Source organism: Plectropomus leopardus, chromosome 6, assembly GCF_008729295.1.
Source record: "Plectropomus leopardus isolate mb chromosome 6, YSFRI_Pleo_2.0, whole genome shotgun sequence".
Classification (NCBI taxonomy): domain Eukaryota; kingdom Metazoa; phylum Chordata; class Actinopteri; order Perciformes; family Serranidae; genus Plectropomus; species Plectropomus leopardus.
In genome coordinates this window covers 16917946-16933446 of record NC_056468.1, presented here as the reverse complement: position 1 = coordinate 16933446, position 15501 = coordinate 16917946, and the positions used below count along the sequence as shown (strand labels likewise).

Genomic DNA, 15501 nt, shown 5'->3' with positions numbered 1-15501 from the left:
CGATGTGACTAACATGCTTAAGGGTCACATCATATTACACAATATAGTCACACATTTTGACTGCATCAACAGTGTTTCTCGTTTACAGATTATATTTTTTAAATATCATTTTTTTCCACTTAAGAGTTGGAGTTGAGGTGCAATGCTTCGGTATGCTGTTTTTTTCCATTAGTGATCCAAAATCTCAATCAAATGTGGAGGGTTAAAGGTCCAGTGTGTAGGCTTTAGTGGCATCTAGTGGTGGGGTTGCAGAACAAGGGTCAAGCATAGACTGTAAAAATAATGGACATAGTTGCTGTGATGTCACCCATTGGTGTCTGAAGCTTTGAGTTCAGCATTATGGCCATTGCCATTGTGTTTGTTTGGGGGGCAGAAGTGACTGTATTTGGGTGAGGGGCTAGAGATGTGGATCTCACTGAGAAGCTGAGGGCACTATAGGCAGACAGCCTGCCACTCAAAGCACCCCATCCTTAATTACGTGAAACTTCTTGCCTCAACAAAATGTAAACATGAGTTATATAAAAATTCAACCCCCATGCAGATTTCATGAATGAGAAAATTAGCTAAAAAGACCACAGCCGGGTTTTTTTTTTGTGTGTGCTGTTTTGTTCTAGGCTGTAAACAGGCTAATTTCTGCTGGAGTCAGCCTCAAGTGGCCATTCAAAGTACTGCAGTTTTTGGCACTTCAATGTTGTCTTCATTTTTTTAGCCCTGGAGGTTGTTGGTAAGTGCCAAGGATGTCAGAAAATTGCTGTGGCCTAAGCAAAACACACATACAAAATAATAATAATAATAATAATAATAATAATAATTCTACATCGTGGACCTTTTTGGACAGTGATGGACTTGAAGTCTAAAGGTTTTGTTGCAGTACTATAAAACAACTATGGGTTATGGGTTAGGGTTACCTTTTCTTATCAGTGTCTTATAGGATACAATGGCTCGCTGAAGCCTTTTTCGTAAGGTTCATTATATGAAGCATAGCTGAATGGTTAGTTAGAGGTATGGAAGGACTTTGATTTAAATATGGATATTAACACAACTGGCGAATGTGCACGACAAGTGTGATCGTCTTTAGGGCTTCAGCAGCACTCAAACCTTGCATGCGCACCGCGACGCTGAAACGTGCAGGTGTCGCTCAGCACCACGGACAGAGACAGTCTCTGAAATCCAACGCGCGGCCTCAGAGTCGACTCAGCAGACCACGGTGAGGTCCCAGACAGCACTACTTTTTATGAAAGCGGTCATAGTTGAAGTTGACAACAGATTACTGAACGCACTGAATAACAAAAAAGACAAACACACACGAGAAACTGCGAGAACTTTTTCAATAAGCGACAGTTTTTGCCTAAACCCTAAAGTTTTACATTAAAGCGGAACCCCAGGTATTTTTTTTACCATGTTCTATTCGTTCTCCTGAACACACAGTCTTTGTTCACATTCATACAGTGGGGTTCACTCTGAATGGACGAGCGCACCGCGTGTTTAAATTTCTTATCTGTTAAGCATTCATGCTGTGCAGTGTTTCACGTCATTCAGTCACCTAACTAGATTGTTCCATCAGACGGAATTACCCGCATCACTCAATGAAGTACAATCATTGATTACACTGCCCTCCCCCTCTCCCCCTCTCTCCCCACCCCTCCCTCTCTCCCTCCTACCACCATCTCTCCTGTTCGCTCTCTCCTTTCCTGAAGTGCTGCAGCGAGGGAGGACTGCATCGGAAAAAAAAACTCTGTGTCGTGCGCTGGCAATTACCTGATCCTCTTCTACAGTGAAAAAACAAAAACAAGACCATTTTTCTTTTTCTCCTAAAAGCGAAAGCGGAGTCAGATGCAATGGGCAACTATCAGCCCAGTTCACTCTTCTCGCCATAAATGACGGTGAGTACTTTTTCTCCTGAAAACATGCTGACTGTGTCAGAGTTAGATAAAATCCTATATTGTAAAAAAACAAAACAAAAAAATGTTTTATCAGCTTTAAACTGCACTTGAATGTCATGTTGTTCATGTATTTGCATCTTTCCAGTGATATCTCTAACTAACATCTAAGCCAGGACACTGGGATACCTCATTATTTATTGATAAGTTTATGTATCATTTGTTAAAAGTTGGGATGGTTTCCAGGCATGTGTTGTTTTTTTCTGTGGGTGCAAACTGAGTCCATATGCCTCCTGCTAAAAGAAGAGAAATTGGCATCGTTAAGTAAAAGCAGGCAACAAGCATATGGATTGCCTCCTCAGTATGGGTGTAAAATTTCACTTCCAGTTTCTGCGCATTTTAAATTGTGGACTTTGATTCATTCACTAAATGCCTCTGCACTTGTGTACACCTTAAAATATCTGCTTTAAGATACATGAATAATTAATTTGCTTACTTGAACTGTTTGTAACCTTTCAAGTTTGCTTTATCACTGACAGAAGCTCATCATCTTCTTTCAACAAGCAGCATGTTTATAGTGAAATACTTGTCCTTGGCATGCGCAGAGTTTTGGCTTGTTGGCTGCGGACTGTGCATGCCGTAGTGCAATCCAGCCACCTGCCCTGGGGCAGTTAAAGCACTCTGCACTGCCGCCAAACAGAGGAGAGGATGCAGGAGCAGGCAACTGACTCATCCGTGAATTGCACCTCAAGAGGCAGTGAGCGATTGACAGGCACACAGCCGGTGAACTGGAAATCTGTGGCAAAGTGCTTTGTTTGCAATCTGAGTGCTGCTGTAGTAGTCCTGCTGGGTTAACACTGAAGGCGTCCATCAATGGGAGCAAAAAAGTGTTAGAAGTGATTGCAGGTTGCAGAATTTATTCCTCTTGCCCACTTCTCATTAAATTCAAGTTGATGTAGGTTTTCTTTTTCTGCCTCGGTAAACAAGAATCTCGTTGTAATTCAGAATGACCCTCATCTGCATTCAATACCCTCTCCATCTCATGCATGCAGTGACCTGTGCATTTTGTTAGTCCTCCTAAAGTTTATGCAGCACGCAGACTATTTTAAGAGGGAGACATTTTCTATTCCAGTGTTTCACAGTTGACAGGAAGAAAGGACTCAAAGTACAAAGTACACTGTGCCAGTGACGATGCTGTAGATATGAAAGCTTCTCAAAAAGACTCTGTCTGCACATTTTGTTGACATGCACAGGCAAATAGGGATTTAGTTTAGTCATTGTTTTAGGGGAAAGTTAAACCCAGTAGTTTACAATACATATCAGGAATCCTCTTGACAACCTTGCAAGAATTTGTTCATTCACAACCTCAATGCATCACATCAAACAGTTTGACAAAAAACAAAAAAACAAAACTGTATACATGCTGCATCTTGCATTCCTTGGCCTAATGGGTGTTATTGCGTCACTGCAACACAAAGTGTAAGGTCTGCACCAGACTGTGGTGGTGGCACATTATGTTTTGTATCTGCTATGTAAGCACTGTATTGTGTCAGCAGTGAGATCTGGCAAGCCAGGGAGACCATATGTTTACCAAGAAGATCAAACAGACATCAGCCTGAAAAAAAAAGAAAACAAGACGACACACCAGACTCTGTAATCTTCAGGGTGGGATAGAATGTGTTTTCTTTTCTTTATGATTCAAATAGATACAGTATCCTCCTGCATCCGGATTATTTGTCCTGTGTGATTTTCATATAAGTGTGGAGATTGACAATATTAATATGACCAGAGGGGAATTCCTTTTCCCTTGGCTAGGATGGGCATTGAACTGACTGAAGTAAATGCTAATAGCAATGTGAGGTCCTCGTGGTAGGAAAGGCATACATCAACTTAATGCAGCTGCTTTATGAATCTGTATGAAGGAACATTAGCATTACGAGCAATCAGTTTTGCTTTTGAAGGTTTTTGGAGCTCTGACTGCCTAATAATAAGATAGGTGCAGGTGCTTCGAAAGATGTTTTTATCTTCTTTTTTTTCATTTTCAGAAACAACCATTTTCTCTCCTTTAATGTTCTTTTACCTCCATTTATTCTGCAATTTATATTTCTCATGTACCCCCCACCTCTCTTTCGTCCTCTCCCTGCCCCACCACTCAGTCAGTAATGGCATCAGTTCTTGATGAAATCTCCTAACGGAAGACATCCCGGGCTGCTTGTGCCTCTGCCTTCCAGATGAGGTCATGGGCTCTCCGTTTTGATGGGATTACATGTGGCTCTGCCCACTTAGAGATTGGACCTGCTCTTTCTGATGCTAATAGAACAAACCAGCCGCCAAGCCACTGTGCTTGCGCATGTCTTTGAAAAGGCAGGACACTGACAAGTCAAACCTGACTAAGACAGAAAGCATTTGCAGTTCCTGTGGGGCACAGGACATAAACTGTAAAACTGGCCCAATGTATAGTGCATATATGACAATTAAAATTGCTTCAGAAGGCATTTATGGAGGTGCAACCATTAAGAATTTCTTATAATATTTTATTACCCTTACAATAATTGTAAAAGCAGAGGCACAGCTGCCCTCGTTGTTTTGCATCATTACTTTTTTTTGTCCTGTGTAAGGGCCAATGTCTGGACTACCGTACTGCATTCAGCGAAAAAGGCACTATTGATTTTCTTTCAAGTTCTATGAAAAATATTAAGTATTTGTCTCCTCCAGCAGTTATGGGTCAAGCAACCTGAAATTCTGGGACCAGAATTGATTTTTTACTTCTTATTCTAACAGCCTGCTTGCCCATACCAATCTGTTTTGTGACTGCTGGACTCAAGGTGCCAACATTGACATCCTTCCTTTTAACAAAGTGCATTGCTTGTAGGAAGCCCACTTTATTATGCGTTTAGTTCTCCTGACTAAGAGTGTTCATTACCACTGTCAGTGTTATGTAGTATGATTATTCAAATGTTTTCTCTCAAAATGCTCATTATCAGCTTCATTACTGTGCCACTTTTGCAGTGATGATTATGATGAACAATGAAAGAGTATGCTGAAATGAGCTGATTTGATCAATCACACATACTCTGGATGTTGACATCAATTTTTAAAGACTTTCCCGAAATTTGCTTGTCCTTAGTTGGTTCTAAGTAGCTCTAATCTCCATTTGTCTTTATGTTCACGCACGGGGAAATTTGGGGCCAAGTGATACTTGACCTCGTGTTTTTTTAGTATTCTAAAGAGGTTGAAGGAAAGCAGGGCCGCTATCCATCATGAAGACAGGGGTGTTGCCAGAGCAAGGCCTATTTTCAGCCATCCTCACATGGTTCAGAGCGACGCTATGTACACTATATTAACTCTCTTTATTCAGACTGTAGAGAACAGCTATGCCCTGCAGGACAGTGTATGGATACAGATGCAGTGTCTTTAGGTTCCAAAACATATCATGGTTACCATGTTACTTAATTATCAGTAGAAATATATAATCAAATGTTAAGAGTGTGGTTGCCTAGAAGGAAAGTAATGATGTTGTGAATTAAATATAATGCAGTAAAGCTATTAGATATTTAATATGTGAATGCTGGATTTTGGGATGTGTTGACTGCCACTGAGGCTCAGGTGAAAACAATAAGCAAGACAGTAAGTTGACAAAAGGCCTAAAGTGCACATACAAATACGTTTTTTCTGACATCAGTAAAAGAAAAAGTTGAAAGGGAGCCTGAAAGAGAAGCAAAAAATAAGCATGGAGGTGAAATGGTCACAGCATGGAATTAAACAGAGATTGGTTTGTTTGGGAGTGTTGGTGGTTACCCAGTTTGATTGTGATTGCTCCCGTTGCTCGAGCTGTCCGCGCTGTCGGGGTCTCGTCAAGATGTGGGCAGGTGAAGTTGCTCGGGTGTCCTCTGAGCTTCATCACCAGTGACAGCAGGCCTCACCATACACTCCATTGATTCTCTGACAGGCACGATGTCTCCCCTTTTGCCGGTGTGTGTGTATGTGTGTGCGTTCTCATTTTAAGTAAAAAAAAAAAACCTGACCTGATCCCCAAAGGATAAATATCAACAGTTCAGTGACACCACTGAGCCCTGACATGCTCCTGGCAGGGTGTTAGTCTAGGTAGGCATTCAAAATTAATTTTATTTGATGATGCACTTTATGGAGAAATCCCATACATGGCATGACGCTTTAATATCCCATGCTTGAGGATCCTTACAGCACTACTCCAGTGAGCAATAGGGAATGGAAAAGTGTCTTCATCAGCAAGAAGTTGGCCATTTTGGAAGGATAAGGATGCGTGTACCATCCATCAAATAGAACTACTAAACTAACACAAAACATTACTCAGTGAATAACATTTTAATACTAATTGTAGTATATAAATCATACTTATTGTTAGACACAGAAGTAAGCTAATGTTATGTGTTTCATTTTGCCAGATACCAGTAGATTAATTATGCATGATCAGCCAATGTTTTGTTAGCATTCAGTTTATTAGCCAGCTTATCTTTGTGCAGATGATTATGTAGTTGGCATATGGCTTGTAGATCTAAAGACAACAAATTCTCATAATTAGGTTTAGGAAAAAACATCATGGCTTTGCTCTACATTTATATGGGAAGCAAATGCTGAGCTCTCGGGTGGAAGTCCGGGGTTTGTTGGACCTATTCACCTCCCCTCCAGCCCGCCCTATAAACTCCCTTGCAGAGCATATAGGGTAGAACCTCCAAAGATTAAACATTTTTGAAATGCTTACAGGTGTAGGTGGTAACCCCCAACACCAGGCAGACTTCAGGGACCGTAACAGTAATGGGTGTAAAAGCTGTCAAGGTTTTAAAGATCGATATTATTAACTAACCCCAATTTCATAATATTTTAATCAATTGGTTTGTATGATGTCCTAAAAATGAGCACCCCACAAATGATGTTACATCCTTAATATGAAGTTATTTAGTTTAGAAACATGGTAAGGATGTACTGTAAAATGACTCAAAGTCCACACGGCTCCAAACACATATCTCCGTGGGAAAGACTGGGGGGAATATCTGATTTTCTGTGAACCATCCACCACCCCAACATGCCCCCTTACAAGACCAGTCAGGACCACTTCCTCATTTCCTCCCCATCAGGGCAATCATCACATAATCAAAACCTTGCGAAATTTAATGGGTTATGCTCAAATTACTGGTTTGGGATTACGCGGGATAAGGACCAGTTTGGGTGCGTTACTTTTCGTAAAAAAAACGATGTTCATGAGAACAGCCTTAATACGTTTTGCTTGTTTGTCTCTGTCAAGAGCTTCTCTTTACATCAGCTATTTTTTTGTGCTCACTTAAACATTTCTGATAATAAACAATAGATTAACGACAGGGCAGCTACCATAGCAATGAGTGCTTATCCTTCCAAGTTGGCTCCCAGATATGCTCTGTGATTCTTTTTGCATATTGCTTTAAGACAAAGAAAACAGGATTTCTAAAAAGCCGTCATTATGAATCATCGTTATGATGACGTCTGAGGCACCACCGGTGTCAATGGAGGTATTAAAAAATTATCAGTCCATGTGTAAAGGAGTGTGCTCATAAGCACAGGAGTCATCCAATGAGCCAAAAGGGATTAGTAGAGTCACCTTGAATCAGCAGTGTCATTTTGGCCAGTAAAATTGCATTATGGGAGCTGGAGCTGGCCCTGTGATTTGTGTCCTCCTGACAAGGCTTCAGTGTTCATTAGAGGCTGTGGTGAACAGCTCCTAGACACACGGGAACCGCACACACTGGACAGCTCTGACCACACACACACACACACACACACTGGACAGCTCTGACCATCTCCACCCTTTTCTGTTCTTCATCTTATTTAAAAATGTTTGATAAAAAAATGACAAGTCTAAGTTTTTCTCATTCTAATTTTCAGTTTTGTTTTACTAATGGTTGTGTGTTTGTGCTATGACAAATTATAGAATAAACAAGCCAGAGTGAGCCTGTGGAGGCAATGTGATGACTAAGTGTGGATCACAGTTTGAACACTCACATGAAATCATGTTACATCATTCACACTGGGGTCTCCCTCCCATCAGCACCAGCCTGTCAGGATGGGAAAGGGCTTCCCCATCCATGCTGTGAGCGCACACTCGCATATGTTCATGGCATGTTTAGGTGTGTTAGAGAATCTTTATGTGTGGTTCTTGCAAGAATGTGTTAAAGACAATCACGAGTACGCAAAATCAGGGCCTTCATTGTGTGTGTGTGTTTGTGCTGTGTGCCTGTGTCTGAGTGTGCATTTATCAACGTACCCTCTCATGACCATTTCTCCTTTCCTCCTTTCTTTGCGCGGATTAAATATGACAGTGCCGTTCCGGTTGGATCGTCACTCCCATTAAAATAAACCAGCTCTTTATTGGGGGCAAATTGATTTCGGGCAGAGCCTTGTTTATTAGCCTCTGTTCCTCAGAGCTGATCATGAGTCAGCAGATCCAGCATCTCTGTTTAAAACGTCCTAAAGTCCAACTTATGAAATATAGAACAAGGAGAGCGCCCCTGGAAATTGAATATTCATTTTGAATAAAAACTGAGAGCTGTACAGCCAAAGCCTTTTTCCCCACATCACTCCAAATGATAAAAAGGCCTGGGAGAATGGTGAGTGAATGATTAAAGAGGGTTTGTGCTGTCTTTGGGGTGTCACCTGTTAGTCTGGGATATTTATGAATAGAGTTGGGAAGACATGAGTTACAGGCAATATCTGATGAGCATCTCCCTCTTCTTTACTTTCTCCCTCTATTATCTGTCTCTTTCCCTTCCCCATCTCTCGTAGCCTGGCCAATGATTACCACAGCCTTTGTGGGTTATCTCCTGTGGTGACTGCCGATTCAAGAGTTTTCTTCACGACTGCATCTTGACACCCACTGATCTCACCATTCTTGCAATTCCCCGCCAGCGTACACTCACCCCTCTTGCCCCTCTTGCCCCTCTTCCCTCTTCCTTCCGCTTCTGCAGTAACTATCCACTGAATCCCCTGTGAAGACCCACTGGTGGAGCCATAATGGAGGACACTTACAATAACAGGACTTCCCTGGCTAAGGGGGCCAAGGACATGGTCAAAGAAGCCAAGCGTCATGCAGCAAAGAAAGTCAACAAGGCGGTGGACCGCGCCTCAGATGAGTACTCATCCCACCACAACTATAGCCGTTTCCAAGATGAGGAGGACGAAGATGAGGATTTCTACCGGAACCCGCCAAGGAAGGATGGAGAGGGCTATCATGACAATGAGGAGGGCTCCAGTGATGCAACAGAAGGTCACGATGACGAGGATGAGATCTACGAGGGCGAGTACCAGGGGATCCCCTCAGCGGGAGATAGGAAGCAAAAGGAAGGCCAGGTGGCTCTGGGGCAACCGGTGTCAGATGCTGCAAGGGACCGAAAGGGGCTGGAGCAGGAGAGACAGGCTGACGAGGAGGAGCTGGCCCAGCAGTATGAGCTGATCATCCAGGAGTGTGGCCATGGGAGGTTCCAGTGGCAGCTGTTCCTGGTGCTTGGGCTGGCGCTCATGTCAGATGGGGTGGAGGTGTTCGTGGTGGGCTTTGTGCTGCCCAGCGCAGAGACAGACATGTGTGTGCCTAACTCCAGCTCGGGATGGCTAGGTAAGGGACCTTGTGTTTGTTTGAGTGTTGATAAGTGTGGATGTATCTGATGCTATTTCTTCAATATTAATGGGACCTATTCTGCTCATTTTCAGTTTCATACTTGCATTCTGGGTTTCTACTAGAACATGTTTTAATGTTCAAAAAACACTTTATTTTCTCCATACTGTCTGTGCTGGAACACCTGTATTCATCCTCTGGTTGAAACACACTGTTTTAGCACCTGTCTAACTAAGCCCCCTATATGAAAAAGCCCAGTCTGCTCTGATTGGTCTTCCACATCAGTGTCTGCACCAACCCTGCAACCCAGTCTCTCTTCCAACTCATCAAAAAGTGGCCCCTTGGCACCACCACCACCCCCCACATATTTTATTTTCTATGTAGTAAAGGTGATACTTTCTTGCTAATTTTTGGCCATTTCTCGTGAAGTTGCTCATTGCCTTTTTCTCATGCTTTTGAAAAAAAAATCAAGCCAATTTTCTCAGGTTTCAAAAGTTTAAAACATGTGAGTTTACCAGGGGCAGTCTAATGAAAAGACACTGTCCAAGTGCATTATGGGAAATGTGCTCTTGGAGCTTGACACATACTTGGGCTTGAAAGTCAGGACATCTCAACCTCTGCTACACCGATTTTTAAATCAGTCTCCCCGGATTGCAAAAACTCATCCATGCTACTGTCTGTGGAATAATTTTCATCTTAAAAGATGTGATTAGTTTTGTGTGTCTGTACTATACGTCTAACTCTATATCCTATTTGTGTTTCACATGGATGAGGTGTTTCGGTCCACTGGTCTCCGTGTCAGGATTAGGAGGGTAGCCAGTATTCCCTGTGTGCTCTGTGTGTTGAGCAGGAGTCCCAGCAGTCCCTATGGCTGCAGGTGGATAATCCATCACCACAGAGCTGTGTACAGGGGCTGACTCACTGTGTCAGTACCAGAGTGGCGAGAAGATTAATTCAGGCACACAGCCCTTAGATACTAACTGCCACAGTGAGACATGACAATACATCAACTGTGCCGCAACATCTGATGTAAAATTGATACGACAGGCATTTTCGAGAATGGAGGTTGTGGCTGAAAGAAAACAGGAACCCTGTCATATACGTAAAATATGTTATCGTACTTTTAATTTTGTCACTTTTTACATGATAAAATGATTTATCAATATGTCTGTGTGGGGCTGTCACTGTAAAATCCTCACAAGATGTTGTGTACGGTGCACCTTCATTTTTCTGTCTCTTTCCAAGTATCCATGTAAACTCCTTTCTTCCTCTCTAACCAAGCAAAGTCCTGCAGGCATTCACGCTCTACGCTCTGCTTCTCCTTGTTCGTGACTCCAACCCTCACCCCCTGTCCCTCCCTCTCACCCTCCATTCTCTATCTGCCTCTCTTTTCTTCTCCCATCCTCCCCTCCTTTCTCCTACTGATTGCCCCGAGGCTCCTCCCCGTTGAGGTGAACATGATTAGTGTGTGTGTGTGTGTGTGTGTGTGCGTGTGCGTGCGTGTGTGTGTGTCTGAGCATAGCCTACATGATTACTATGACCTTGTTGGTATTCATTTGGCGTTTTCCAGAGTAATTACACTTAATTACAGCTAATATTATGAAGTGAGTTGGTGTTTTACAGGAACCATGGCAATATTATTTTATTGCCTTGCAAACAGAAATAAACAACAGCCGGTTAAGCCTGTGGATGAATTTGATTAGTGTGGCTCCATTTTTCATGTATTTCATACAGCTAACATGTATTTACCAAGCCTTACAAAAAGATGTCCTATTCATAGCAGTCTGGTGGTGGTGATAAAGAATAGATCATCCACCATTAAACAGACCCACACACAGTTTAAGGAGTGGTATATGCAGCCTATGTTCACTTGACCACAATTGGCAGGTTTAGCATTTGGGAGGCCAATGAGGGGTCATGTCCTTGTAGTAGTGACTCCTACTGGTCAGCTGGACAAAACCATGATCTTTTTGAAAACCTAAACAAGTAGTTTTGTTGCCTAACCGTGACCATTTCACAATGTTAATCACATGGTTAAAACTGCAGCCATTGGAGGTGATATATGTTGTTTTTGTATCACCTGCCACTGTTCGGGGCGCTAATTTAGGAAATGCTCTTGTGGGTTGTAGTAAAAGGAAGTGACAAACAACCTATGCTGTCATATGGTTTGGAGGATGTGTTGGATAGCTGAGGAGAAATCTGATTACTGACCTGTCATGTATACACAAATTTACAGCAACCAAGTTACATCACTATGTTTGTTTGAGTATTTCTTGAATCTGAAATATACTGACTGGCAGGTAGTGGGAAGTGGTGATTCTGTGTTTTAGAGGAGTCACGTATCTGTCTATAGAAGCAATGACGCCTGTTAGCTGTAAAGTGGAACTGGCCATTGTACTGGAATAACAGTAAAAAAAATAACCCCTACTCCTGAAAAAAGAATAGTTTTCTTTTGAGTTCAGAAACACTCTTGACAGAGCACAGAGGAAATTATTTATTTTACTGGAAATTGTAATTTGCACCCTTAAAACATTTAAATTCCATAGTTTCAAAACTAGATATTTGGTGTTCAGTTCATTTGTTTAAAAGGATCCCCATTAGTTGCTACCAGGGCAGCAACGAATCTTCCTGGGATCAGCACACATATATGACAGTATTCACAATTATACATAAGATAACATACCAGAGACAGTATTATAATAATGTGTATGTCACATCCAAAACCCAAATCCTCTGACCCATCATGACACCTCACTCCTAAAGTTAGTTCCACCTGAGCTGGACTCCCACCATAGTTGCATTGTGCAGCTCCATTAACCACAGAACAGGCAAAGACAGAGGCAAGCTGCACGGACCGAGCTGAGTGTAATGGGATAATGCAGTATGAGAAACGCAGAGGCCTGAATCGGATAGATAACTAAAATGCTGATTAGATTACAGAATTCAGTTTGGTCCTACCACTATCCCAATGTCACAGGAATCTTAACATGGGAATGAAGGATGGAGAATTGGGGCAGGAGGGGTTGTGAAAGAATGGATGGTGCGTGAAGGAAGAAAACAGGATAGAAAGCAAGCGCTGTGAGATGCAATATGTGTGATGAACAGGGGAGAGGAGAGGAGGAGGGACAGCTTTGAAAGAGAGAGATTGCCAAATTCGAGAGGAGTAATGGGGAGAGAGGTGTGGGTGGATGGGAGCAGAGGGGTGGCAGATTGGTGGTATTCAGTATAGCAACAATGTGAGGGAAAGGCTCAGCTATCATCTCAGACACAACAGACAATGGGAACACATCACCCTATCATTACTTATTTGTTCTCTTAGGCTGCCGAAACTCCCCTCACTTCTCCCTCTGACTCTCTCAACTGTCCTCGTTTTCATTTAACATCCACCTCTCCCTCTCTGCCATCAATATTCCCCCTCCTTCGTTGTTTCTGCTCTACTTTATCTTCTTTTCATTCTTGCTCTTCTGATCTCTTGGACCTCTTTCTTTCTCGGCTCTTCTTTGTGTCCTGTCTCCTCTCAAGCTCCGTCTCCATAATACTTCTCCCTCTTTGTCTCCCCCCCCCCCCAGTCATTTCCTCCTCTTGTCTGGGAAGAACCAGCTGACAGGCTGTGTGGGGCTGCGTGGTCCAGGGGCAGTTGAGCATGGCTAAACTGCGGTAGGATCGCAGCGTCACTGCAGAGATTACACTACTTGAGTAGTGCAGCTCCACATTGTGTGGGAGACTCTGTGTGTGGGGGGAGAGGAGAAGGAGGGAGTGTGTGACGGGTCTGAGTGTGTGTGGACCAAACCTGCTGCCACCAGCAATATCAGCCACAAGTAAACCATGTCTAACTGCTGGCTCTTATCAGGGGTTCATAGCATCACTATATTTCACGCAAATTATCCACAGTCTTTAAAGTAATGAAGGTTGTATCATTACTGATGCTGAGTGAGTCATTTTAAACCCTGCACTCTAAGCCCCACAATAGGGTACTTTCATGTAGATTTCATTGAAATCCTGCCCCCACTGATATGACTTAAATGTGACAAAAAGCTTCAATCTCTTTTTCTGCGGAGGTGGCAGAAGACGGAGGCATGAATCCGATCAAACTGACACGATGTAGTACAAATGTGATTACACGCTGCTCGGTGTAAAGGAGCTGATGACAGTGGAGCAAAGAGGAAACTAAGGCAAATAAATGAGAGGGAAGCACGAAGAGAGGAGTGGAGAGGGAGGAAAAAGGAGGAAGGGATGAAAAAAAGGAAATGAGAAGTGAGTCTGGAAATTGGAAAAGCAATAGGAGAGGACACAAGCTGAGAGAAAGAGAAATGGAGGAAAGGTTGGGAAGAGAAGCACAAAAGGGACAAGGAGGGGAGACCAAATAAGATCAAAGTTGAAGAGATTGAGAGAAACAGAGAGAAGGTGTAGGAAAATATTTAACTGTGAGACCGCGTGCACCAGGCACGCTGTTGTATGATAGTATCATCATTATGAATAAAACAGGATGGGTGTTTTGCCCGACGCCGAAGCCGTTTGCAGCGCTAAGAGCGAAGAGCATTAAAGCATGAAATCAGAGAAGAGGTCGTGATGCAGCTCAGCGCTCCCACGGCTCTCAGGGGGCTCCTCGGGATGTGACAGGACAGAAAACACCGCACCAGGGCCTTCCCTTCTTCCCTCCCATTCTCTCACCCTGTCTTGCAATTACTGAACTCTCCTCCCTCATTACAGTTTTCTCTCTTTTGTCACCCCCCACTCTTCATTGCTTGTACTCTTTCTTCTGCTGATCACATATTTCAACATCTTGCATTTGTGCTTGCTGCTGTATACATTTTCATGTCTTATCTTCCCTCCTTCATCTAGTTTCCCCCAGTGGCTAGTTTAGCTACACCAAAAGAGATTATGTATTTGTAACATTTTAATCTGTGAATTAGATTTGCTCTTTGGTCCTGCGTGTGTGTTTCTGTTTATCATTGAGGCAATGTTTTACTCCACGTCTTATTCCTTTTGCGGTTTTGCTGAATATTAACTGTTCCTGGAGATGTGTTTTGACATCTCAACAGACTGTCATGGGGCAAAACCTTTTGCTTCTGCCTGAGAGGTCTTCTGACACACTGTCATTTTCTGATGGTGCTCACAGTCTATATGGGTCATCAAATCCAAAAGCTGTATTTCACACTGTTACGGTTAGATGTCTGTACCAGTTGGCATCCAGTCAAGGAGTTTTGTGTTTAACGTGTCTTATCGATGCTTCAGAAAGTAAGAGTTTACATTTCATCCTCCTGTAGTCGCAGATCCAAATTTTTGCTCTTAAAATGAGGCTGGACTGAGCTTTTGTCTATTGATTATATCTTGAAGACCCGAGAAAGGGCCTATATTTGTAGCCCTACTAAATCAATGGCATGGCAGTACCGGGTGATAGCACTCCGGAAAGGGTTCATTAATTAGAATACTCTGGTTGAAGCTCTTGTGGTCCAATCTTATCATTTCCAATGTGTTCAGTATTGATTGATCGATTGCAGCCTGAGCATCAGTCTAATGAAAAGTTGACACATTTCTTAGCTGGTGTATGTTATACTTTTAAATTGATGCAGATTACTGAACACAATTAGCTTTTGGTGACCATTTATTGTGAGCACAGAGGAAATACTGACGCCAGATGCACACTTTTGCAATGATGTTGATTTATATAGAAAAATATCAGAGAAAACACTATTACATAACCACACATACCCATTTTATTCTCATGTTAACATAAAAAACAAATCTGTCACTGGATAACCTTTGAAACATTGCATTATGTGAGCCGAAGTTATGTGCAAACTCTCAATTTTCTAAAACCTAACCTTGAAAAGCAGTCAGGGTTGTCATATTCCTGATTCCTCTGTTACCTTTAACCAGAAAATCCCATACAGGCTTCAAAATGTTAATGTATGCCAGTGAAGTATAAGTGCTCCCTGGGGCACCTACATGTAACTCAGCCTGTGTCCAAAACAATGTCTGTAAAATTAACGTTCCGTTACC

At 42.5% G+C, this 15501-nt stretch overlaps 1 protein-coding gene across 1 annotated transcript in view; it reads left to right on the top strand.

Moving 5' to 3' along the window:
• The first annotated feature begins 1721 nt into the window (after positions 1–1721).
• Positions 1722–15501, top strand: part of sv2ca (synaptic vesicle glycoprotein 2Ca) — a 32022-nt gene continuing 18242 nt past the window's right edge. Inside the window, exons 1-2 of the mRNA XM_042488132.1 lie at positions 1722–1883; positions 8855–9498. Of these exons, the coding sequence (XP_042344066.1) occupies positions 8901–9498 (598 nt within the window). The 5' untranslated portion in view covers positions 1722–1883; positions 8855–8900. The remainder of the gene's footprint in view (positions 1884–8854; positions 9499–15501) is intronic.